This window comes from Aythya fuligula, chromosome 2, assembly GCF_009819795.1.
Source record: "Aythya fuligula isolate bAytFul2 chromosome 2, bAytFul2.pri, whole genome shotgun sequence".
NCBI lineage: Eukaryota > Metazoa > Chordata > Aves > Anseriformes > Anatidae > Aythya > Aythya fuligula.
In genome coordinates this window covers 104363993-104391935 of record NC_045560.1, presented here as the reverse complement: position 1 = coordinate 104391935, position 27943 = coordinate 104363993, and the positions used below count along the sequence as shown (strand labels likewise).

The window sequence follows — 27943 nt, the reverse complement described above, 5'->3', positions numbered from 1 at the left end:
AGCCAGAAGGGCAAACTGTTCTCCCTAAGCTCAAATCAAACTGTGCTCAAAACCCAATGAAGCAGTTGAGCCTGAGATTTGCTTTTCAGCTTATTTTGTTCCCATCTCCTCAGATTTCACTACAGACTGCCATTGGTAGCCAAAGTATTTATTTTGTGGCCTGTCATATGCAATTCAAATGATCAATTTAAGGCTTGGTTTTATACTCCTCAGTCCAATCACCCTGGTTTCAGGGACACAGAGTACAGCGTTGCATCCTTTCAAAGGGAATTTTCCCAGAGCAGGTAAGTCACTTCCTTCTTTGTAGCTTTTGCAGTTTTCTGTCAGTTTGAATGTACCTCCTTCCTCCTGATCCCCAGCTCCTCTCAGAGCTTTGCATACACGTCACTACTGGCTTCTGCATTTGCTTTTTTGAGCACTACTGGCCATGCAGTCAATACACGTAAGAGGAATATGGGTCCCTTTTCAGGTTCCCTGTGGCTATAGCACCTTCCCACCTCTTCCTGATGACAGAAGGAAAGGGCCTCTTGCTAAGAATAAACTTCTGCAGTCCAGCTGCTGCCCTGGGAACATGGCTGCAGGGCCTTCTGTCTCTTCCCTGAAGTGGTCAAGCAGGGGGCTTTACTGGCAACCATAACGTCCCCTTGTGTAGCAGCTACAAAAACGGAGATACCAGCTTCTACTAGCTATGACCATCCTTCTGCCAGCACTTGACCAAGCTGACTGTAGTGGTTTCTGTGGTAGAGCTATGCTAAGGAATAAATGGTTGGAAAAGATCTTAGGCCAACGCGTTGACTGGTTTGTGCATTTTAAGTTAAAACACATAGTGGAGAAGAACAAGATTGATTTCTTTTTTTTTTTTTTTTTTTTTAAGGCCACTAATTCTCCTCCTAAAGGAGAGCCGATCATGCGTAAAGAGGCTTTATTACAAAATCAGGATTCATATTAGTCAGCTTTAGTTAAAAACTTTGTGTCATCAGACTGTCTAAAGGGGCTCTACATATGCCATTTAAGGCTTTCCCTTGTTGGGTAGCAAGGTATGCAGCTGTTGTGTGTGTAAAAGGATAAACAGAAATATAGCAGAAGATTTATCATTAACAATTAGGAGCATAAATTGGTTAGGATTATTGAAATCTTGACTTGTCTGGGTTTCAGCTACTATGTTACACTCTGTTTTCTTCTGTTTTTACAAAGAATATGTGGAGACCTTGCAAGAGCCATCACGTAAGGGGTTTGTTTTGCAACTGCTTAAGGACATTTTGCAACTAAAATTATTCCGGTAATGCTCCATAAAACTAACTTTTCCTAAGAAGAGGGATTTTTAGATGTTAAAATGTTGCTGTAGTAGCTTTTTTTTTTTTTTTTTTTTTTTCTTTCACTATTAAACTAGTAACGTGGAAGCTTGTAGAATTTTCTGAAATGAGGTTTAAGACACAAGGTATATTTACACTCGTGAGGAATAAACATGCATGAAAAGCCTATAAATATCAACTAACTTTAAGGAAGATGTGTCTAAGGTGCGAAGTGTAGGTAATTTGAAACCTTCTACAAATGTTTAAGAAACTTCAGATTGATGGTTCGGTGTAATTTTCCATCAAATTATTTATTACTAAGTAATGTTGCTAATATCAATAGTAGACCTTTCATCAATTACAATGTATGGTTTTCATGCTGAGTGCAAGGGAGGTGGTTTCTATAGTGTCTTTTATATAACATGCATTATTTCTGTGATGGCATCCGGAAATCTGTTATGGAAATTTAACAGCTCAGGCACAAAATCTTCTAATTTTTCCCTTTTCATTCTGGTTGGTAATAATTATTTTGTATGTGATTCACTAAAAAAATGGTTGTGAATATTTTAAAGCTTGGATTAATTTTGATTCTAAAAGAACAGTGTCTGTTGGCTGTCTGTGATGTAAAAGAAATTAAAAATACACATGAAGCTCATTTTTAGAAGCCAACTGGTATTGCCAGAGGAACTATAACCTGATCAGTATTTGTTTAGTCTGAGAATTTTGGTGCTATATGGGTGTGTTTTGCATGATGACAGAAAGAAGGAAAATCACTGGATGCAAGACATAGGGGAAGCCGATACGTGAATACAGCTGTCTGCTTTTCCCCCTGCAGGTAATGTTGCATGCCTCAGGACTTTGCTTACTGTACAAGGTGTTCTGCTTCAGTACTAAATCTGCCAGCTCAGTAAATCCCAGACACGCTTAATTATCCCGTTCATTTTTCTGGGAACTGGGAGAGGCACCTGGATCCTACGTGTGCTGCAAATTCACCTGCACAATTTATGATGGTTGCTGCAGAGGAGACTCTTCTCCATCAGCATCCTGCACCGATTGCTCACTTGGTGTTTGGGAGCATCATTTGGTGTAGGGCTGGCACAGTCACAGAAGGGCATCCTACTGGGAGTGCTGTTACAGCTGCATCACAGTCCTATTGAAACTGAGCTGCTGAGAGACATATTATCACCTCTGTGTTAGGGACTGAGGACACAAGGCCAAGCGAAAGTAAATTTGAGTCCTTGACCCATTGGTACTAGTGGCTGAACTGGCAATAAAATAAAATGACAGTTCATGTTTTAATGGCAGTTTAAGCCAAGAGTTACTGGTCTCTGTTCACTTTTAAAATTATCCCTGTCTGACATACTGGGGAATAGAATAATAAACCAAAGACAATCTGTAGGTTACAAAGCTGGATTCAGTTGCCTGCTAATTGTGTTGTTATCTTTATTCCTCATCACAGTCTTTCTCAGGGTGCTGGGGGCTTGCAATATTCATCACGATGGTTGCAATAGGAGTCTCAGAGCCACTCTCTCAAACCTTCACACCTTTCTCATAAATCAGAATTTTAACAGGGCAATTTAGTGTATATATATATATTTTTTTTCATTTTGGACCATCCCAGAGCCATTGTGAAATGATGGCTGTCTTGGACAGGCCCAGTTTCATGGCCTCCAGGGTGGAGAGGTGACAGGGTCATGGACAATTGACACAGACCGTGATGCACAGTATTTTAGACGGTGCACACGGCAGCTTTCCATCCTTATGATGTCTTGCATACTCTGCTAGTAATCTTTATTTCATGTGGAGATAAAGCATTTTCATTTATCTGACTACTTTACTTTAAATAGTTGGAGAATTTGTCATCAGGGACAAAGACATCCTTGTATACTGGTGCAAGAAATTTATGATCTTTTCTTCTTTCTCATTGAAATCCCGATCCTTGCAGTCTTGTGGTGAACGTTAGCTTTATTACTGACTTCACTGAGCATAGAGATTAGATCCTGAAAGAATTGAAAGATACAGGAAGAATATGGATTATTCTTGTAAGAGAATATCGCTCAAGGTTTCTTTTTAGGTGCTATTTCTGCCTCAGAAAATGAAAAATAAACAAGGTAAAGGTCTGCTAGCAGCAATGCCAGTTATCTGTTGACACAATTGTTATTTTTAGGCGGTTTAAGAGACATTTGGAACAACTTCTGAACAACAAAAAGTTACTTTTCATGTAAGATGAGACAAGGCTAGGTTTGGTGCTACTTTTTCTGTGATGGGGGTACATGTTTGGACTAAACAGAAGTTAGCATTACATCTCATCTGATAGCTGTCTGTGTGGTGCAGTTGAAATAGGGTGGCCAGGTTCCATTGAGGTTCCACCACAGCAACCTATACAGATAACAAAGTAATTAATAGCTGGTGAGATTTAAAAAAAAAAAAAAAAAAAAGAAGAAAAATGAACTCAAAAATTATTAATATTTTTCATCAATACTGGTTCTTCTCTACAATGAGACGTGCTAATGCTACTCAGTCTGCTAGCACCTTCCTTCGTACAGTCTTCACAAGCCTTACCTTACCTGGCTTGTTTCACAGCGTCAGTAGTGACATGACCATTATCCCCGCCCTAGGTATGCTGAGAAGAGCCAAAGAGCCCAGTATCTTATAGACTAAGGGAGACTAAGGCTGAGGAGATAATTGGAATCTTCTTGTTCCAATTTATTGATCTAGAAAATCTTCTGTGACTTTTAACACTTCAGAAAAAAAAAATAAAAATCTATAATTATTACTTAAGACAGCATAATATCGTTGGATATTTTCATACCCAACCTTATGCATTCTCTTTGTGGTGCTCTAAACTGGGAAACCGTCCCAGTTTAGACTAAATCTCTCACGCTTTGCAAGTGTAGTAGTGCTGTACTGCAGCCTCCTTCCTCTTATAGCCACCAGCATAGCAAACCTTTTTTCTCCTTATCATTATACGAAGGTAATTGAGGCCATTCCTCTTGTTTGGCCTGATGAGACGTCATGGAATAAAATGGAAACTGGAAAACTGTAGTACAGCGTGGAAGGAGTATTCTGTATGCATGTGGAAGGTGCGTTTTCAGCCTGAATCACCTAATGCAAGTCATACATTATATAATATCACCTAATTTAGAATCAATACATCAACTTTTTTCTTTTTTTTTAATAACAAATTGTTTCCTATCGGCCTGTGGTAATTGGCATATACAATAATCCAATACTGTTGCAATGATTCTGCATTAAAATTTTGAACTCTACATTGTCTTTGTATTTAAGGAGTTCGAAATAATTCACTGACAGAGTACTTTGTGAAGGAGTCTCATGGTCAATACTCTACACCTCGGGCAAAACTTATGCTTCCAACCTTGGCCTTCAATGCCTGTTTTTTGAGTTTGCTATCGGCTATATTCATGTGAGAGCATACGTCTTTGTGTCTGTGTATGATGGTATGAATCAAAGCTGAACTTTGTAAGGTAAGACTATGGAAAGATTATATTTTTTTTGTTCTTTGGTTTTATTTCTCTGTGATGCATTTGCCTATGTGTTCTAAAGAAAAAAAATCGGTATGATTCCTTTATTAATCAAGTTACATCTCCCTTTTGATAGGTGACTTGAAAGATAAAAAATTTTAGAAGACACTTGCTGAAATCTTTATGCAGAAAGGAAGATTTAGGCTGCTGGTTGCTAGGCATTTGATATAAATAAGCATTAAGTGAAATAGATCTGTGAAGCCCCATAAAAGTTGAAGATCTGATCTACAGAGTTTTAAAGTGATTTAACTAGCAGTGCTCTCTTATCTCAGTTGCTTAGTTTTCATCATGTCGGTAATTGTAAATTTCTTGAGTTCTCTCTATAGTTTTGGTGAGAGAGAAAGAATGAATTAGTAAATATTAAAAAAAATAAGAATAGAACACTCTTTTTTTTTTTTTTTTTTTTTTTTTTTAATGTCTATTTTATATCCCCACCCATAGTATCTCTCAACAATCGTTCTCTGTATTAGATCACCTTTAGTATCAAAGAACTGAGTGAGCAAGATATTTAAAATTAGGAGTTGAATTCAGTTGAGTTGAATCCAGTTGAATTCATTCAATTAGGAGTTGAATTCAGTGAAAAAGAATCATTGTCAAAATACGTGTGATTAGGCACCCTGAATCCCAACACATCAATGATGCAGACCTCCTGCACATCCGTGTAGTATGGGAAGGAGCCTAGCCTGCCTTCACCCATGTTCTTCACCCATGTTCTTCACCCATGTCTGTGATGCTCTTAATTTTAACACTGATTTTGCAGACAGTCTAGGTATGTGAATTCCTCCCATCTTTCATGTCATCACATAGATTTTTTTTCTTGAGTTTTGCCTGTAATTACATATATAAAAAGCTGGAGGAAGGTGATTCTCTGAAGGACTGTAATCTACCGTTTTGAAACTAAAGCCAGAATTAATTCTTTTCTTCAGTTATTCCTTTGTGGGTCTTCCTCTTACAGCTAGCATTGTCAAATGTTTCCCCTACCGTAGTAATTTAAATGGTGCAGAGAACAGAATCCTACAGCTGTACTCTGTAGAAATCACCATGGAAATCAAAAAGTCATGATTTGGTGTCCTAACAAATAATGGAGAGGAGCAGAACAAAACTGAATCAATCCAGTCTGACAGTAGACTTTGCCACAACTTCACCTTTCAAGAAGAGTTAAGCAGATACTTTGCTGTGTTATATCACATAAATATTGATATGTTAGTCACAAGGCAATGTATTTTTTCTTTTATTAATGCTATGCTTAATATATGCTGGTAAAAATGTTTCATTCAGTATTTCAGCCTTTGACAAAAGTGAAACTGATTGTGTGAGGTTGTGTTTGGAAGTCTAGAAAACATATTTAAATCAAAACTGTTCTCATCTCTCTTACATGTACTATGATTTAAGCTATGCATTTAGCAACTGTGCTACATTCTGAAGACAGTAAGTTCATACTGTTCTGCATGTATATCTGTTTATGTTTTAAAAAACACCTCTTTTTACCCATTAATCCCATTTTAAAGCCTCTTATGACCTCAAACTATGCACCAGTGTCAGTGTGAATTTAATGTTTAAAACCAGTAACCTCCTCAAAACCCCTTACACAGAACTTCACTTTTAGATTTTTTTAATTATTATTATTTCTTTTTCATTTCATAGAACCTTGATCTGTTATGAAAGGGGTTTTCTACCCTTTCAAATTACTTTTTATCAGGGTATGGAGTCCTGCCATAGTCCTGCTTCTGTTTTCTGTGTCTTAGGTAGTAGAGCATGTTAAATTATTTGCTGTCAATTCAAATATGTGGTCACTGCACGAAATGTAAGAAGACGTATTCCAATATTATTTCCTCACTGTTATTAATTACAACTTCTCGAGCTCAGATGTAATAACTGTGTGTTTGTTCCTCATCCACTGTAACACAAAGAACAAAGGATTTGTATAAACCATTCCTGAAATACTTCAGGTGAACACTTTTGGCTTAATATCGCAAAGAATAGGCAGTGTTTGCACACTGGGAGCTGCATCCCAGCCCCATTCTCACAACCAACAGGCTTGGCGTGCAAATTTACTAAAATGTGCTAAAATGTTCACAGTATTCATTTAATTGTAGCCTTAGTTATCGACCAATAAATAGCTGAGACCTTAATTGGGCTAAGAAAAAAACAAGGAGTCCTACGTTAAGTTGTGTCATAGTTTCAGTCCCCTTTGAATTTGATTCTCAAATATTTGTGTGGCAGGTTGCTCCTTACCTTGTCTCAGTAGCTGCTGAACTTTTCCTTTTCCTTTTCCTTTTCCTTTTCCTTTTCCTTTTCCTTTTCCTTTTCCTTTTCCTTTTCCTTTTCCTTTTCCTTTTCCTTTTCCTTTTCCTTTTCCTTTTCCTTTTCCTTTTCCTTTTCCTTTTCCTTTTCCTTTTCCTTTTCCTTTTCCTTTTCCTTTTCCTTTCCCTTTCCCTTTCCCTTTCCCTTTCCCTTTTCCTTTTCCTTTCCCTTTCCCTTTCCCTTTCCCTTTCCCTTTCCCTTTCCCTTTTTTCCTTTTATTTCCTTTTTTTTTTCTTTTTCCTTTTTCTTTCCTGAAGACGTGTGATTATTCTTTTTATGTTCATCTGAATGCAGTGCCTGCAAAAAATAACATGTTTTAAAAATGCAGCCTGGATTTCAGAATGCCCATAACCTCTCAAGAAGGATTTTTATATGTCGGTTAGCATTCAATAGTGAAATATTTTGTTTTAAAGAAACCTTTGCTAAAAAGAGGGAAAATGGATATGTTTAGATGCTATTTCTTCATGTCTCAACATATTTTTTACTCTGAATGACCCTAAATTAAGGGGATGTGATGGAACACACAAGGGAGCTCTAACAAGTATTTTGTTCCTTTTTTATTGTGTTGTGTTCCCCCTGCTCCAAAGGAAAAAAATAAATAAATCAGCAGTATGCTTTATTAGCTGGCTTTTTCTCCTTATTACATAGAGCTCCCTGGCTGAAATCTGAGGAGAGACCCGCACGTTGAAACTGACCTCAGTTTCATTATGTTGGCTTATAAAAATACAGAAATCTATCACCGTTTCCGAACAGATTAGCAATGATGAGCGGGTGCAATATGTGACAAATGACCTCACCCACAATTAAAATACAATTAGGTCCTCCTGAGTTACCGATGCTCTGGCTGCTTATTCTGTTTCAATGGATGGTATGGTATGGTTTTGGGTGGTTCTCTGTGTTCAGTGTATCACTTGTATGATTTTGAACATGCTTTAACTTGTCACTGATACACCGATATCCTGAGCTGTAACCGGAGATTTGTCCTAGCCCATCTCTTGTCCACACCCAAAAATTCTGTAGGGCTCCTGCCATACAGTGTCAGATTAAAATTAGATGGCTGAAATGGTTATCACTATCAGCCACCTACCCCGTCCCTCTGATCCGCATCGCTGTCCCAAGGCTGGTGTGGCTGATCCGCATGTCAGCCACATCAGTTTCCAGCGCAGCATGTTCAGATAAGCCACAGGCAGAAGTAATGTCTGGAAGAGCTCTAGGCTTGAGCTAATGTGTCAGGATTTTGGGGTGTGGTTTAGAGATCAAGTGCTGCTCGGCTCTCAAATGGGAGGCATATTTTGTTGGTAAAGTCAGCTTCACCCAGCAGTGGTCCCCCAAGCCCTGGTCACACATTTACATGTGCGTGGCAGGTTGTCATCCAAAGGTGTGCGGGTGCTGCTGGTGCCAGGGCTTCCATGTGAACCAGCTCTTGCTCTTTCCGAAAAATTGTTTTTAGAAGGAGGCAAGGATGGCTAACATCTCCAAGTCAGCTGTGCCAGGCTGCACAGCTCCATTCAAGCCAGGTGTGCAGATGTCCCCTGCAAAGCCAAACCCTTGCTGTCACACCTGGAAGCTGTGGCAATCACTCCCCTTCACCCTGGGCTTCCTGCTCCCATCACTTCCCATCACTGCCCCTCCACTCCTTCAGCTGGGGGTGCCAGATTAAAACAGACTGCTGAAAATACCCTTAATTTCAATCTCTCTGACCAGAAAAGTGGCTGTTCATGGGTGCAACCAGCAGGCGATGATGGAGCTGTGCCCCCCTGGTTGGCAGAAGGGCCAGCCCAAAGTGTGCGGTTATGGGGAGACAGCCCTTGAGCTCATTGATGTTGCTTCTCACAGCTGCTGTGTCATCGTGACCTGGGATTGTGAATGAGCAACTGTTTATATAATGACAAGCTTGTGTCTATGAGGTGCTTTTTCACTTATTCATGCAGTCTCTTTGCAAATTTGAATGCGGTTGTGGGAAGGGAAGATGTTTGCTTTGGTTTTCTTGCCATAAAGCTTCCCAAGATCCTGCCTGACGTATGTATAGACTCAGCACCGTCTAGTGTCACATCAGTCATGTGTTTGTGTTTAAACCAGAAATGTACAGTCCTGAATTATTACTTTTTTTTTTTTTTTTTTTTTTTTCCCCTACAACAGCAGAAGATTTATATGGTAGGGATTTCTTTGGGACATCTATATGGGTGTTTTCTGCATTATCTACTTCGTAAGCACTTTAACCAGGGAAATCTTGAATTAATCTTGGTTAAAGATTGGTTAGCTGCTATATGGTCAAATACATTGCTGATTCTTAAAATGGTATGGCATAAATGTAGTGTGAAAGACTCTTTGTTGAAATTATGCTGCTTAGCTTGCTAAATGAGGCACTCTCAAACGATAAAACAATGAATTTCCTCTTTGCTGTGTGGTCACAATTCTTCCCATTTGTCTGTCTGTCCTGCACACTCAGTGTTGGCAGCTCTGTAGGCAAAAGAGGAGCTTCTGATGGCAGTAACAGTGCCTGTACTTCACAGCACAGATACCTGGAAGCGTAACTGAAATAGGGTCTGAGAGCCTGGTGGGGCAGAGCTCACCCTGTTCCCCACTACAGTTACTCTGCCTGTTCCCCTGCTGTCACAGTATGGTTTGGGCTCTTGTTTTGGCAGTGGTATCATCAAAGCCTTGCTATGTCTCTGTCTTTTTAGTTATTTGGGAGTGTTGCCAGAAACTCTCCTGACACAGACAGTGGAAAGATAAGTGCAATTCTCATTATATATATATTTTTTACCAGTTTGTGTTTCCGTAAGAGCAGAGCAGAATTTCCTGGGACAAAGGAAAGGCAATTCTGTAGCCTGAGGCTGTTCTTCCTGCTCAGCATCAAAAAACCTGCTGTATGCAGTGCACATGGGAGGGATTCGCTGAGACTTTTATAGTAGAAAATGTTAGGCAGTCCTGGTGACTACCAGCTCCACTATAATATATAGGTGCATATAGGTGGGAGTCTGCATACATGTGTAATGCAATACATACTTGGGAAGGAGCGCTAATGGAAATGGGCTGGAGGAGAAGGCATGAGGTAGAAAAGAAGAATTTTCTAACATGAAAAGCATTTTCCATAGTTAAAAAGGCTAAGCCACAAAAATCCAGCCTTCTGGGAAAGGTACTAATGTGAATGACATTTGTTTTAGAACAAGCTGAGTAAGAACTGAAGAATTGAATAATGATTGGTATCAGGCAGTATTAGTTTGTAAAAACCATTGCCTACACTGCCAGATGTAAGCACTGAGGGAAATCTATTTGGCTGTACCATATATATTACTTTGCTTATAATTTTTACGTGAACACTCGGGCACAATGATCTGGATCAGACCCTTCTTAGCTAACTGGACTTTTCTTAAAGGGAAATTGCTCTTAAGCATGAAGACTAACTGTGACAAGAACTTTATGACAGGAACATGCAAATCTCTGCTGGTATGGATTGTGGAACATGTTAATGGGAAGACACCCACGCCTAACAACAGTCTTCACAGTATGTAATAAAAATCTCGTCGTTAGTCACATTAGTGAGCACTGCGCAATTCGGATACTGTTGAGAAATGAAGAGAGAACTCTTTTGTCCATTAAAATCTACAGCTCACTTTCCATTGGAAGCTCTGTAAGTGTCCTGCATCTTGGCACATAGTAAATACATTCATTTCTCTGGTATTTTCAGCACAGTACACATAGGAAGATGTGGGGGGAAAAAATGTCATCATCACTGTGAGATTGATATCTTCTGAACAGCCATCTGAACCATGGCATCCTCTCGTCTGCATTGTACATTACGTACAAGGAAAATCAAGTTGTTCTTTGTGTTTGCAGAACTCCACTTACTTCAGTAACGCTACACCACTGCAGGTGAGGATGGCATTTATTCTGCATTTCAGTGCCTCCTCAGATCTCAGTGGAAACAGTTTGTGCTTTACAGGAGCCACAGTCTGAAGTAATCTGACCTAATTTAATCACAGAGAACATAAAGACAGCACTTTTTCCCATAAACCAATTTCCCCAGCCCCCATGTGTTGAAGTAACTGTTGTGTCCTCACCTGGGCCTGTTTTGAGGCTTGTAATCAAAGCTTAGCAATGCATCTGTGAAGTGACATGCTTCAGTTCCTATTTCTCCCGATTCAAAGATTGTGATGTTCCCTGGTAAGATGGTCTAGTCTTGAACTATTTGCTATGCAGAAGACATTCCAAAAAAAGAACAAGAAGCTGCTACAGTAACACAATTTTTATTTGATATTCCTCAGTGTATGCAGCACTCCACAAACCTGGCAAGTGATACTGCTTGTGATTATTAAAGATTTTTTAAGATGAAAAGCAGATAAGTTAATTTTAAAATATTTACCATAATTCAGGAATTATTTGAATTATGATTAAGAAGAACCATAAAGTTAAGAAAATCTCATTTGCATGTACCCATTTCTTCTCATCTCCAGTTGCCCATGATAATGACATCGTGCTTGACAAAAATTGCAAGGTACGCGTTTAATGTATTTTTAATCGTCTCTTCACGTAATTTCACAACTGAAAACGAGAGTGTCATTAGCTGAGTCACCAATGCACCTTTCCACGTACTCGATTGGGAAAAGTTTGTTAAAATGCATAGAGATATCTGGGGCCGGCAGACGGGCCCACTCCACTGCCTCAGCCAGAAGCGGCACAGCCCAGGCATGGAGGCTGGGGCCTGGGCCCACGGGTGGGCCCAGCTGGTGGGGGGACATGGCTGTTCACAAGTAGGGAGCAGGGGACAATTCTTGAGTTTTGCTCAAAAGTTCTGGAGTTTCAGGGCTAGATGGACATAAACTGGCAGGTGATTGTGAGTTCAGGAAAAGCGAGTTGGTAGAAGAACAGCCACCCACCATCCTCACATGTATTTCAAAACGAACAGGCTTATGCCAAAGCTGAAGTAGACCTTAGGCTCTACACTATAAAAACTGCTAAAACAGAACATTATTAAAGCATTGCCAAGGCCGTGTCTGAATTATTGTACAGGGAAAATATGAGGATTAGAAATAAAAACTGCACTGAGACCATGGATTAGCATTGCAATGAACTTGAGCCTTAAAATGGATATGATCAAGTGTGTCTGCTGTAGTATACTTTGTTTGTTTGTTTGTTTTTTGTAATTGACTATGATGAAAATAGGATCTGATCCAGTATAAGTAAGAAATGGACATTAAGGTTGTTGATAAAATATCAAAAGCATATTATTTCCAAGGGGGAGGGGAGACAACAAGGGGAAAATTTGAGCCAAGCTACAGATTCATATGTACTCAGAATAAAATGAGGGTATTTGCATGTTATTTGCAAGTATTTTTGCAGCATTCTGTTACTGTCTTGCTGCTTTATAGAAAGATAAATGAAAAATAAAACAAAAGTTTATCCCTGAAGAATGCAGTAAACAAATCTTTCCTGTATTTGCAAATACTGGCGAAGACTGACTAATTGGCTAAGCCTAATGGTCTTCAAGATCACCTTGGAGAGGGGTTGTCAGTTTGAGATGAGCGCTGTGATGGAGCTGATGGCTTTTCCTTCTTGAGTAGACCTGCTCAGGGGAGCTGCTGATCCCCACCACAAGGCTGTGGAGGCTCACTGCGTAGGCTGGATGGTGACTGAGTGATAGGTCCTCTTGAATTTTGAATAGTCTCTTGAATTTTGTGTAGATAGGAAAAAGTTTCCAGTGCTAGTGAAAAGTCTTAATGCCCTTAGTGGACTCTAGAAAGAGGTCTTTCTGTTTCTTTTCACACCAGACACAGGTACGTATGGGAAAGACTGATCACAGAGTCAAGCAAACAGAAAAAATCTCAAAGTAAAGGAGTTCCTTCAGTTGTCCCCATGATGTCTAATGTTATTTTGTTTGGGCTGTCAATTGACATAAGTCTAATCAAATGTCATAATATCCATGGAGTGATGAACTGAATAACAGATTCAGCTACTAGCTTATAAGAATATTGTATTTGCTTCCTTTAGGTATTGGCATAAATAGTAAATAGTTAAAGTGCATTGTTTCAGGCTTTGCCTTAAGAAGATGGAAAGATAATTGCTGGATAAGCAAAGGACTGAAAGAGGGTTGAAACTCAGCAGATGAAACTGGTTTTGAACCTGTAACAACCTTTCAATCACTCTGGTTTTAAGGTTGTAATCTCCTCTGGGCAGAGAACACTTATTCTACATTTTGTGCAGCTCTGTGAACAGACTTTTCTGTCCTGTATGAGGCTTTGGGCAGGGAGGACAGACCTTTGACTGTGCCTTACAGCTCTGTTTCTTATTCTACATAAGCTGATCTGCTTTCATTTTTTGCTGGTATTCTGCTTGGCATTCTTTTTATGAAGTGTTTTTTTGTTTTGTAAAGACCTTTTTATCCCTCCCTTCCCCGCACCAATGGAGTTTTATTAGATTGTATGGCAGCCTGCCATCTTCCCTATTAACAAAGCTTTTTCCCAAATAAACATGTTCCTTGTGTACACTGCCTCCTATTTCTGATTTATTTCCCATTCTAAAGCTACAATCTACAATATTAAAAATAATACGCAGACAGATGTTTATCAGAGGTTGAACAGGGTTTTATTGTATGACTCTGGTATTTGTGGTTTATATTACTTTAATCTCTGGTAAAGTGTGCACCTCCCACCCTCCCCAATTTACTTTTGCCTCTTATTACCATTCCAGCAGGTGATTATGCCCTTTAAACATGTTTTCTTTCAGGTTGTTATGTGTTGAAATTGTAAGAGAAGTATGAAGAAATGTGATGACATATTTAAAATGAAGTTCTTATTTAAGAAATTAAAAATTAGGCCTTTATTCTAGAAATCCAGATTGACCTGGAGGCAGGGATTTTCACCTTCGATTTATGTTACTCCGACAGGGTATTTGATCACCCCCTGCTGGCTGTGCTGGCAGGGTTGCTACCAATTCACTGGATTGTCGGAGAGCGCCTTTACACGCTGGTCTAGTCCCAGACATCGTTTAGGATTTGATTTTATTTGTTTGAACTGTGTTGCTGCAGTTTAGTGGTAACAATTTTAGATCACTGGCTGTGCATATACTTTTTTTTATTATTATTATTTGAATGGACAGAATAGAATTATGCCCCTGAGTCAGATAATCATCTCAGGCCTGTTAAATAAAGAGCTGTGACATGCATCATAACAGTGGCCTAAAACACCATATTTTTTCAATATGACACTTTGTAGCTTTTTTTTTTTTTTTTTTTTTTTTTTGGCCTGTGGTTGGACTTACATTACAAAAGCAAACAGCACTTAGCTATAATTAAAAATGCCCTACAGTGAGTGGGATGACAAAACAATAGGAATGCTGCTCATATGTATGAAGTCAAGTGTAAATGAAGTCGAAAAGAATTAAGTTGAACGCAAGGATAAAATTATCATGTTGGATAGGCACAGAAAGTGTAAAACACTCATACACTGCACAGCAGATCTTGCATTTCACAATAAAAAAGTGATCAGAGGATTTTTTTTTGGTATCATGAGGCAAATTTCATCTGTCACTGTTACAGCTGAAACATCGCCTTCAATTAATGTTTTTAAATGTATATATTCATATATTAATGGGTATTCAAATATAGAGAGTTTATAGATAGAAGCTATACAAACCTTGAACATGTGAGCAGCAATGTGCTTGTTTATACTAGATGCATACAGTTTACAAAAATAGGAAACGTACATAAGAGTGTTCTTCGTATTCATTTTTTCCAAGGGAGTCTAGTTCTACCTTGAATTATGTTTATTAAAACTTTATTTTGAAGAATCAGTACATTGGCAAGATGCACTTTAAAATTATGCTGCAGACACAATTATAAATGCAGTAAGCCATAATTATGAGGAGGGCTGTGTTTTTCAGCTTCCAGTAGCTGTCATCTGCTTCAGGTTTAGTTGTAGTCAGAGCCTTGCTGACCAACCGACTGATGTTTCAGTAATTGCCACTTGAAAATGAAGAGGAAAACTGCCTAGCTTTGAAATGTTATTTATGAAAGAGTGATCATGCTGGCTTGTTTTCAGAGCTGGAGCTCTTCCCCCTCCTCTTGTCTAGACAAGCCAAGTACACGACTTTGTATTGATAAGAGGTCTCTGGTGTCTCATTAGGCACATCAGTCTAGTCTGGACTGGTCTGGATTTCCCTGACAGCGTTTGGAGGTCATTCCTGGTATTTTGGGACAGAGCTCTGCAGGTTTATTTACTAACATCCACTTTGACAATACTCTTAGTATTTGCTTTCTACTATCTGCATCACGCTGACTTTGACCTACCTTGATTTAGAAGAAAGGGTTCATTCCGGTTTTAGGAAAAGCACACATTGTTTGAACACATTTAGTATGCAAACTACTTTAAGGCATTGAATTTGAGTTTACAAGTCACAAATACCTAATGTTAGCTATGTTCCCTGTTTGTAAGTGTCTGTATTTTTCACTGAATAATATGTTTAATTCATTTATTCCATTTCTATAGCGCTTTTTCCTTCGTGTATTTCTTTCAGACTTCAGAAGAACACAATTATGCAGGTTAAGGTTTGTACTGCTGAGTCCTCCATTAGGTATTAAGTTTTGCTAGGTGGCATATGAATTCTACATTGCCATTAACGTCAGTATTTGTGTCAACAGTCCTTTTCCTAATTCAATTTAAAGGAACCATAACTGTACAGAGAAGTCTGTACATTCCTTCAGATGCTTACAAAGGTTTCGTTGGATGGTTTTAGACTTAGAACATGGACAATGCTGTCTTGTGTTGTCCCATGTGTAATGTCAACTAACTGCCACGGTGAGAGAGAACATGGGAGAGGGACTGCTCCTTACAACTGCTTCTGGGCTTCAGCAGGGTCTCGTGTACCTATTTTGGCTTTTCCCATTTCTAAGATGTTCCATCACAGTCTTCTTGTCTGGCTTCTTTGGGAATGGAGCTTTTCTGTTGACCAAGCTTCTACAGACAGGCACACTGGGCTCCTCTGGAGATATTTGTATTTTGTATTTTTCAAGACTGAGCAGCAGCCCCTGGGGTCTCAGTTCCACTTTCAGGAAACCTCCACTCATCAGAGCCTCCATGCAACACAGACATTGTCAAAAGCTGGCACTCTCTTGGGTTTAGCTGCTTTTTGTTCTCGGAGGTGATTGGTTTTGAAGCTGGGAGTTGTAACAATTGAGTTGCTTTTGAATTAGGTGTGTGTTGTGGGTTGGTCCTGCTAAGCACTGCACAGCCCCTCAATCCCTGTCCCATTCTGCTGCAAGATAAGGGGGAGACCGGGAAGAATAAAAGCAAAAAAAAAAAAAAAAAAAAAAAAAGTTGTGTAAGTGAAGGAAAAGAGGGAAAAAGAGAAAGTTTTGAGGCTGTGGAAGCACTCCTCAGCAATAGCCAAAATGCTGGTGTGTTATCAACTCTGTTTTGATCACAGATACAAAAAACAGCACCGCAGGGGCTGCTGTGAAGAAAGTTAAGTCCATCCCAGTCAGGCCCAGTACAGCACGATAGCACAGCTTTCTTGGCAGATAGATTCAGAGTGAGATAACAATGCGAGGTCATTTGGAGATTGAGCATTTTACAATCAACCGAGAATTCCTGTGGCATAGGGAGCAACTATCCAGTTGCTGCAAGGGACAAGAGGTCTGATGAGTCTTTTTTTCTTTTTTTCTTCACCTTGGTAATGGCAATGTTCATGTGTCTGAGGGAACGAGCATCTAGCTGTAAAATTTTGCAAAAAAAAATAGATGTTCAGTCTGTTTTTGAATCCAGTTTTCAATGCAGTCTGTGATCTGGGACAGAAAAAAAAAAAAAGCTTGAATCACAAATTCTTTCCTCTGGTTAGTCCTCTTATAGTAATGTTAGTTAAAATACTGCATTTTAAGACTTTAATAGAGCTACTAAAAATTTACTGCTTCATTTGGTCTTTTGTCTGAACACCGTGTAATCTGGTGGCAAATAGAAACCCAAAGTTCTTAGCTTTAATTGCTTCTGAGTTGACATCTTACATTATAAAATGCTTGAGCATTTTATATCAGTCATGGGGGAAATGTGGAAAGCTTTACATTAGGACTCGACGTGAAGACATGGGAAAGAATTAAGAAATTGTGGCCAAAGTAACATGCCACGTGTTCTAGCTTCAAGCAATATGGTGCTTGATATTTCTCTTTCGAATAGAAGCAGCGTGTTCTTTACTGCTGTAATTTTCAGAACATCGCAGGATTTTATGGTAACTTTATAAAGTTTTACTCTGTCGTTTGAGTTATTTAAAATATCAGCAAAATTTGAACCTTTTCAAGCCAACTTTTCTTATCTTCTAAAGCAGCTTTATGCTTTTCTTGTTCCAGTTTCTTACTTTCTGAACTTGACAAAAAAATTAGTGGTGTGTGCTCTATCAGATCGAGACCGATCTTTTAAGTCTTCTTTGCAAAAGTAAGTGTTAATAAACTTCATAGTTCCTTGGGTTTCAAAGGCTTGCTCTCTTCGATCAAGCCCTTAAATGGCTCTTCAGTTCTTAGTTACTGCAGAAGAGAAGAAGGTGACAGGGAAAAACATTTTGCTTGTACAATATTTGATTGTACAATTTATTCTGAATAGTTTGTAAATCTTGAAGAGTTATTAGGCAAATACTTTAATGATTTTTAAGTGCAGTTTGACCAAGTGTGATAGAAAGATACATTTTAAATGCACGGGAAATGCTTGTTTTTCTTATGTAGCATTTTATGGCTTTTATTTATATTCTTAAGTAGCATTTTATGTGTTGTACATCTTGATGCATATATTTTACCGCAGAAGCTCCTTGCGGGTGTGTGTACCAAGATATCATGAATACTTGTGATGAAAAGTTTTCCGAGTGAAGTCTGCAAATCACTCTTACCTAAAAGGCAAATATGGTACAAAAAAATATTCCATTCCCATTTCCAATTTATTTTCCTCCCCTTCACAATTACTGTGCTTATGTTGCATGTCAAATACATGTGGGTACAAGTCATGCCTCAATAACCGTTCTAGGTTTTTTTTTAGCATGACAGCTCCTGTCGTCTCAGTTCAGAGCAAGTCCAGTCCTTGTGCTGTTAAGATTAATAGGAAATCTCTTGTTGATACTATTGAAGATGAACAAATGCTATGTCTTTGCTGGGAAGTATAAGAGATCATCTCTCTTAGAAACAGCCAACCCAAACTGCAGCCCTTGGGAAGCCCAAGTTTCAGAGAACGGCACTACTTTAAATAAAATACTTGTATTTCTTGGTTTTAGTTCCAGCTACTTTGCCATTGCTTCTGAATGAGAATCACCAGAATTTTTCAGCATGCTGGAAGTGTAATCATTAAATTATAATTTGTCTAGATAGAATATGTCTTCTATTCTGTGTGTAGTGTATTTATCTTTGGAATAAGCCAAGTGAAAAAGCTTTTTATAATAGTGTTTATATTTCTGGGAATATGTCTTGATTATATTTCAAATGCTTACTATTAAGCTTTGTTTCTAGAGGTGACATTTAAATGATCAGTTTAGCTGAAGGGCAATGGAATTTTAATTATTGACCAAGCAGATACTCCTGGTATATAATGCCATATTTAAATGCTGAGATATTACCATTTCAGATAGAGGACAAGTAAGTCAGACTGAAACTATGACTGACTGGGCTCTGAAAATTAAAGAAAAACATCCTAGATGACTAGGCACTAGGCTGTAATTCCTATAAAGAGCTACCACTGGTTAGCACTTACTGAATCTTTATCAGTGAACAGAAGGCCAAGGGTGGAGGTTGTCCACGCAGGTCATACAGAAGTGGGTACTTCTGTCAGTGTAAAATTTAAGTGGGACACAAGGTAAGGAGTTTTTACTTGATGTTGTTTTTTGAAGAGATGGAGATAAGTCCAGTGTGGTATCTTACACAGGATTAGTTAGGCTGCCTGCATCCTTTTGCGCAAAAGGAGAAAGGGAGAGAAGTTGGAAGGAGCTTGAGTTAACCATGTTTTTGTTTAAATACCTGGTCTCAGAGGAGTTTTTCCTCATGCCTGAACCACATTTAATGGAAATTATTAATTTCTTTTTAATGAACAAAATGTAGAATGTACCGCATGCCTGTGTATAGCATCCAGACACAGTATAGAGGTTTTAGAAGTTTACTGACTTTGTAAAGCAAACTGGCGTGTGGGAGTTCAATGTGCAGACATTGAGTGCGTGATTGTAATTAGTTGGGAGACTGGCAGATTGGCTTTGGGAAGGTAGTTAAGGAATAATTGTCTGTGTCTGGACAGGATTGTTGCTTGTTACAAACTACACTATTGCCTTACAGCTGGTGCTGTTTTATATTGCACAAGATTTATTTATTTTTTAAATGTGGGATAATGATTATATTTATTCATAGTGCTGTCTTGCCCCAAATATGCAAGGTGCTACACAAACATATCTGAAAATACAGTCTTTGTCCTAAGTGAACTGATTGTGATCAACGTGAACTAGAAAAAGTATTGCCTGTTTTTTAAGAAGTTGGGTTTTCCCAAAAGGGAAATCTGGTTTATTAGTAGATTGATTCTAGTGATCTGAAGTCTATCACACATCGTCAGATATAATTTATGCTTGCAGTGCTTACAAATACTACATTACTTACTTGGGTGATGAAGTGTGAAAGACCTATCCACCATGATGGCATCTACTTAAAAATATCAGTTGCTTTTAATATCAGTTATTCTAGCTAGTGAAGAAGGTAAGCACTGATTTCCTCACAAATTTTTGATTTGCTTTCCTTTTTGCCTTTCAGAGTGCAAATTCACCTGCGCCAGTGGTAAATGCTTGTATCTTGGTTCATTGATTTGTAACCAACAGAATGACTGTGGGGATAACAGTGATGAAGAGAACTGTCTGCTTGTAACAGAGCATCCACCTCCAGGCATCTTTAGCTGTGAGTACTTGCTCTTCGTGTGCATCGGTGAATGTATGTATGTGGAATATGTCTGTTACTTCAGAAGTCAGCGTGTTCAGGAACTTGGTCTGCTGTTTGATCTCTGGGGGGGATGAGACAGGAAGTAAACGCTGTTTTTCTCTGAACCAACAGTGCTATATAATACGCTTTCTTCAGGTTTCTAAATCTGGAAAGTTGTAGTCATGTGGAGGGAAGTGGAGGAGTTTGTGCTGCAGGTATGAGGTTGCAATTGTATGGATTGTGTGCGGCTTCTGAAAAAGAAAGCATAATATTGGAAGTGATTAAAAATGTTTCCCGAGTTTCTAAAAAACATTCTGTGCTTTGTGTGTGCGTAGTCTTCATATAGTATTGAGACTATTAAGAAAGTTGTAATCTTTCTAGTCATCATTTCTATGAACTGAATATATTTTATTAGTGTTGATATCAGCACCGTTTGGAAGGTCAGTGAGCTTTTGTGGGTATATATTTAAAATAGCTTTAGTTGTTATTCTTTTGGTGTATAAATATCTCAGAGTGACAGAGTTTATCACCAGAATTCCTCTCTTAGTACGTTACCCTCTGTGATGGACACTGAAATCAAGTTTTGATTTTGTTTTTGCATCTTCTGCAACTATTTTTAAACCACGGTTCAGCTTTCTGGATGGAGGATAACTTTTCCAGTAATGTGTCTGGTCTATAAGTACAATAGAAGTGCTGTTACTGTGATGATTTCCTGTCATACATCAGGGTACTGTGTTACGTCAACATTTACTTTTAAAAAGATTAAAATTCTGCTTTTGGAGACGCTTTACTTAATGCAAGGATAGCAGAAACAAGCATTGCATTTATTAGGAAGAAGACAATTTGTCACATGCTCCCTAACCCATTTCCTTCCAGCTAGGGTTGACAATTGCTTGCCACAGATTAATAGGTCCACACTATGGCCAGTGTCTAATGGAGAAACTTGTGTATGGAATGAGGTATCTGGCACTGCTTTCCAATGGTGTGGTGCTGCCAATAATGACAGCTCTCAAAAATCTGTTTGAGTTCTAGCTGTGACTGGGTTATGAATATCTGTGTTAATTGTGTTGTTATTAATAATAGAGATTACAAGCAATGTGTATCTGTAGTTTTTGTATTAAATATATGCAATATTAAATGTGATCACAAGAGTGAATTCATAATAGAAACTTGTTAGGTGCTGGATATATTCCCTTCCTTCTCTTCCCTCTAACCTCCAACTTAACATATTTTTAAATGACTGATCTTGCACTTTTGCTGTGATTTCAAACATTTTGAAATAGTATTGACCTACATGTGTGTATATATTATTTCATTGTATTTTGCTTTTGGTTTGGTTTTTGGAATGGAAGTCTTGCTGAAGCCCCAGGACTGGCTGTAGACTTGGGTGACAGGTCCAGATCAAAATGTCATGTGTATTTCTCCATAAACTTAGTCTGGCCTTGGCTGTTGACTTGTTTAAAAAAAAAATATGCCTTATAATTTGTGGATGCTAAGCTGGAAGCATATCTTTAAAGTACAAAAAGAGGGATTTTCTGACTGAGATACTGTGCAGCTCTTCCATTAAGAAAGCAAGTCAGCACAACTGTTTGGCCAAAAGGAGCTCTGAAAACCTCTGTAGTAGCAGATGGAGTGAAGGACCGAGTATTGCTTTGGTAACAAGCAGCTGCTGGGGCACTTATTTTGGAAATCTTGGGACAAGCTTGTTCCAGGGTGACATTACAGGCAAGAGAACGTAATTGCATTGCGTATGAACATTTATTTCCTTATTTGTTGGTGGTAATATAGTCAGCACTGTAAGTCCAGACCCCAAAGTCTCTGCAGCCTCATGCAGTGCTCGTGGTGACCATTGATGAGTGTGTGGATGCATTGTAGATGGCTGGGGGATGATGGGGACACCCTGTGAGTTCCTTCTTGGAGTCCAAGTGGTCAATTTGAGCTCCTAAAGCCTCATTGATCAATTCATTTTTCAGCAAACCTCTATGCCAGTGGTAATCGGGCTGTAGTTGCAGCAGAAGTAGCACTGTGTCCTGGCCTTCTCCTCAAAGGCCTTTAGAGTCTACAAATCATTTCTTGTTAGATCCAGGGTTGGTAAACTTCCCAGTATTCCCTCGAATTGCCTCTCTCCCCTGAGGCATTTGAACAGCTCACTGATGTGAAGAAAGGCAAGCGGGAAAGGGAGTGGTGCAGGTAATCTGGCTGGTGGTCCCCCCTGTCTCAGGGAAGATGAAGTTCATCTACAACAAACCTGACAAAATTTGTCTCTAAGAAGCCTTTGGCAGTAGGTTTCCTACTTCTTCCACAGGAGCTGAGGTTGGTGTTATTTGTTTCCTTCTCATGTCGGCCTTTTGCACATGTGAGGATGGTTCCCCTCTGGTAGATTAAAAAACAACAATAATAATAATAATAATACCAAGTTCTTTCACTTAAATTGTTTCCTTAAATCTGTTAATTTGTTAATTTTATCCAACTCTTTCTAAAACATGATGTACAGAACTGTAGTCCTGCTATTAGAGACCTCCCCAATGATGAGAGAAGCAGAATAATTACATAGACTTGTTACGTCCTTCAAGAACTGTGTTTGCTGGTTTGAAACAACATGGCAGATTAGTAGATTGTAGAGGAAATACTTGATTTATTGTCAGGAGCATTCTGAAGTGTTTAACTTTTTGCTTACCTTGTGGCAGAATGAGCATTTCATTATTTGTTGCGGTTTTGGATATCAATAACGAATGTACTTTTTCTTTGCAATAGGGACTGTGCAACAAGTGCTGGTGAAGGAAGAGACTTCTGTTCTAAACCAAATTTAAGAAAAGAAGTAAAACAGTGGTCCTAACGGTGGACCAAAGATAAAAGAATAAAGTCAAGCAGAAAAATAATACAATTATAAACAGTATTTCAAAGAAATGAGGATTAGTGATATTTATTATGTTGAGCATATCAGAATGTCTGTTCTAGAAATGTCCTAGCTGATGAGGCTGCCTTCCAACATAGAAATACATACATTGATTGACTTCTAATTAGTGTCAAGAAAGTAACACAGCACTGTAAAAAGAAAACAAAACCAATAAAGAGGAAATCTAAAGCAAGAATTTCTAGGCTGGTCAGTGTTACATATCAACTCTGTTCTTTCATCTTCTTGATTGTGTGCAGTTCTTGAATGGGCAGGGAACTGATGAAGGAGCAATGTCTAAGCGTATGCTGGTCCACATTGCCTGTCTGGATTGCCTGTCTGGTTTTTGCTGGAACTGCTGTGTTCTTTACATCAAGCAGGTCAGCCCTAATGTGGTATTCTTTCCCATCTGCAGTTTTTTCAATGAATCTCTTTCTCCCACTGTATACAAAACTTCTATTCTTCTGTAGAGACAATATTAATCTCGTTTCACAATAATATATATACTGCCCCCAAACAATGTCTAAATAATTTTTCATACGGAAGCCCTGCTTCAGTTTATTTAAGCCGTATGTGCCATGTTAGTGGTAGCCTATATTTCCAGGCTACTGAAGCATTTCTCATTTGTGTTCTTGCCAGCAGCCAAATCCAGAATGTCTCATTGTAGCTCATTGTTTTGTTTAGTGAAGTTGCATGAGCAGTGGTATAGAAAGACATTTTTTGTGGGTGACCTGCTCCCAGGATCTTGTGATTATAGCAGATGCTATTGCATAGTGTTAGGGTAGTTTAAATCTCATTCACTGAGTGTTCCTCCTTGCTGTTCTTACTCTGACTGTGTTGTGAAGGCTGTTAATTCAGTCTTTCTAAATGTTGTTGCTGAACTCAGTAAGATGTCTCACGTATACAAAATGTATATTTCTGCAGCCCTTTATTTTTTTATTAGTTTTCCTCTGCTGACTTGTAGGTAGAGTTTCCTTACGCTGCTATATGGGCAGTTTATTTCTGTATAGCACAGAGAGGCTGGAGGGCAGCTGGGAGAAATCAGCACCAGCAAAAGATGTATTAGCTAATGTGGGTTAGAAACTGATTGCAAACAACACAAGTTGCCATCCAGGAAGTGTCAGTTGCTCAAAATATGTGTTAAGACATTGAAGCTGAATGTGTCAAGGTAACAGGTTAGGTACTGAATGTTAAAATATACCCTCCCCTTTCCTAAGTGGGGACACCCAAAGAGAACTCTGTATTTCACTACGGGTCACTTCTTACCAAGGAGCTCATGGCAACTTCTGGTAGGTCCACTTATTGTTTGTATTTTACTCAGCTATTAATACTTATTGAGATAATACAGATGGCTATTCTTTTAACACTACTTTGAGGTTGAGGCTGTGTTAACTGCATGAAGCTGTGATTGGAAAAATGCAATTAAGAGTAGAATTTTAAACATTACAGACTTGGCCTTGTGGGCAGCTTGCTGCTGCATGTGACCTGCAAAATTTGGACTCTGAGGAATTGAAACAATGTGCCTGTTTCTAGCAGGACACAGTTCATTTGTTAGAGCATTTCCCTTTGTTTCGCAACAAATGATCAGCCTGCCTTGTCCTGCTAGAAGTAAATTAGATTTTGAAATGGAAAGTGTAGTCTGTTGTCTGTTTGCAGGCTGCAGTATTGAAGTCGCATCTAATTGAGTAGCATGGAGATTTTTAGAGATGGTGGAGATTTTAGGGCTTTGTTTGGTGGAAAACAGTGCAGGTCATCTTTGCTGTGATCTGTGTGTGTTCATGGGCATGTTAAATGTAAGTATTGACATGTATGAAAATTTGAAGAATGATAAAAAAAGAGAAACTAAATCCATCTTGTCGTGAAAATGACGTCTACATCAAATGTCAAGTTGTCAGCATTGATGGAGTTGATGTGGTGTGGCTGTTTTGGCATCGCAGGGTTTGCTGTAGGAGTTCATTTTCCTCTGCGAGGTAAAAGAGAAAGCGCACCACAAATATCTGGCTCTCCCTCTCACCACCCCCACCTACTTCTGTCAGCTCTCAGCTTTGTAGGGATCTGCAGGGGGCTGGAGAATGATTCTGTTTTAAAAACAAAAAGCTCAATCAAAGGAAAATATTTTGTTTAAAGAGACCTTTGGCATCCCCCTCTGACTGTGACACTGAATTTGCGCAGATAAAAACAACCGCTTAGATTTACATTTTGATTGTGCTTCTGCTTTCATGTGTGCTGGGCTGTCCCACTTCAGGTGAAATTTATCCATTTCTTTAAATATTTAGCAGTCTAGCATTGATGTTAATGAAAGTCTGGCACTGCTATTTTGAGAATTGCAACAATGATAGTAATTTTCAGTGTCAGATTACTGCTTCTCAGAGGAAAAGGGAGATGGGAGGAGGGAAGAGAGAAAAAAAAATTGTTTCGGTTCTAATAGAGTTTGTCATCAGCCTGGCTGTGCCAGACAGATGGATCATGAATACTGTCTAGACGCTCTCTGCCTGAGTGGAGCTGTGGTCTCTAAGGACAAGCAACGAGACGCCGGCCTAAGTGACTGGGGAAAGTCAGGACGCGCTCTCCTCTAATCAGATGGCAATCAATGCCGGCCGGCCTCCGCAGGCTGGGGAAAAGGCCCGCTGCTGCTGATAGCGGGTCGATACTGATTTCAGCTGCAGCTCGTCTATTACCAGCCTTTAGGGAGGAAAGGAGAGGCACAGTGTTATGGCACTATTGATTTCAGCTTTATGTGCCCGGGGATTGAGAGAGCTGTAGCTCAGGTGTAGAGCCCCCGGTAGGGGCATTGGATGGGGAGAGCCGCCAGCGGGCCGTGAGGCCTGCGCGCGGCGCAGCTCCGTCAGCTCTGTTCATCATACCTGCACGTACCTGGGAACCTGCTGCTTGCTGCCTCTTGGTGTGGCCCCCTGGCTCAAAAGGCTTCATCCCTTCTCCCTACCTGTGCCTCCTGATGGCCTGTGCATTAAGGCGAGGTTTCATGAGGTTACATATGCTTTGGGAAGGAGGAGCACGGAGGACAGTGCGCCATTTAGTGATCTCTGGCACTGGTGCTTTTCTTTGTCTCTAAACACGACGACTGATAAGGCAATAAAAAAATCATATGTAGCTCAAGTGATGAGCATTTCTTGACTAGTGCAATACAACAACAAAAATACCAAGTTAATACATATGGTAACTTACCTGAAAAGCAAGGGGCTCTCTGGGTTTTGTGTTATAGAATAAGCTATAACTTCCTTGATTTTACTTCTGCATATATAACTAAACTCTAGATGGACATTTATTTTATTTTTTACTTAGAAAGCCCAGTTTGTTTTCAGCCTGTAATGTAGCCTTTGTTCTTGAAGTGCTATGAACAGGTCATGTGCTTTGTTTTGAAATCATTTCATCTTTGCATATTTTTGAAGCACATCATGGAAAGTTGGCAATTAGTATGAGCCTGGACATTTGAAAAGAGGGAAGCATTAAGGTCAATTCTGTGTTTTTCTTACTCTAATATTTTGTCTGTACTTTTAAAAATGCTGTATTTGCTAGTATTTAATGTAAGCGATGAAGTAGACTGCTGGTCCCATGAATTCTGTAATAAAACTTAAGTGGAATTCAGTAACGCTAGAGTTTACCCATTTTTCTTCTGGAGCATTACACTATTAGCAACTCAGACAAGCCAGACACACGTATGTGGCCAATAATAACTATGAAATATGCCAGTACGTCAGGTATTTGCATCTGCTTACAAACAGGGCTAAACCAGCTAAACATTAATCATATTTCTACAGCTAATGAGAAAAGAAATAAAATCTCAGTGCCCTGCAGATGAGAGTGTGGGGATTCCAAGAGCTCTGAAATATGGTATTATTCATTTGTGAAGTGTGTAAGTTGTATCGCTATTAATCAAAAAGATGTAGAAACAAAATTTGCTAGAACTGTGTGTGTGTTCTTCATATGCATTTCATTCATCCCTTATTCAATTCCCGTGAGCTTTTAGGAAACTTCATCTAGTATTAAACATTACATTTTAATCAGATTATATCTTTTATTCCTGTTTCCCTTTTCTATTACTGATTTCTTATATATGTAAAAGAGAATTTTACATTCTTGAAGTATACAGTGTTTTAAAATCTTGGTTCAAAGGCTGATTTTCATGCATCGGAGAGAGTGTCTAAATTTCAGGCTGGAAATCTCAGAGAAATAATGCCATGCATCAGTTATGATGTGACTTTCTAACTTACAAGTGTGCTTGGCCCTGCAAGAGACAGGAGCTCCTTGCAGACCAGTATGAGGCAGGGAAACGGACTCTTGCGTACTTGCAAAGCATCGTTTTCAAGTTGTTTTCTCCACCAGAAGTTCTTAGTAGAAAAAATAGTCCACAAATGCAGGCCTAGATGTACAGAAACCACCATACAGTGTCATTGCATATGCACAATTCTTCTGCTGGAGAGAGGAAGAGAGTAAACTGTGAGACAGTTATTTATTGTCAGATGTTATTGCATGTACAACTAATAGGTGCTTGCACATGGCATCAGAAATCACGTAGAATGGAACTGGGCAACTTTTGTTGATTTTATTTTCCATCCATGTCAGTAAGTATTGCTCATTGCTCCTTTTCCTTCCTGTGCACTTTTATTTGTAGGGGTCACTCTGTTCAGTGCCCTGGGAGCTACTTGGCTAAATCTCTGAGTTTTAGATGTAGTTCTAAAATCTTCCTGCATGAATTTTAAAGACATCATTCTCCATTTCATTCGTTCAGATCTGTTATCACTGGTAAATACTCGCTAGGAAGACTGCATTTGTGTTGTTTGCGCTTGGCTAGTACAAATGCCTACAGGAGCAGTCACAAATTATTCCTTCTATATAGCACTGGAATCTGTTCAAGTGTTTAGCTAGTATAAAGATTACTCACATATTCATAGGTCTTAAAGTGTTTCAAAAAACATGCTTAGAGGTAAATTAAAAAAAAAAAAAAAAAAAGTCCGCCCTCCCAATAAACAGACAC

At 39.0% G+C, this 27943-nt stretch overlaps 1 protein-coding gene across 1 annotated transcript in view; it reads left to right on the top strand.

The window, feature by feature from the left end:
• Positions 1–27943, top strand: part of LDLRAD4 (low density lipoprotein receptor class A domain containing 4) — a 234962-nt gene that overhangs the window by 76885 nt on the left and 130134 nt on the right. The window contains exon 3 of the mRNA XM_032181924.1: positions 19893–20033. Within this exon, the coding sequence (XP_032037815.1) occupies positions 19893–20033 (141 nt within the window). The remainder of the gene's footprint in view (positions 1–19892; positions 20034–27943) is intronic.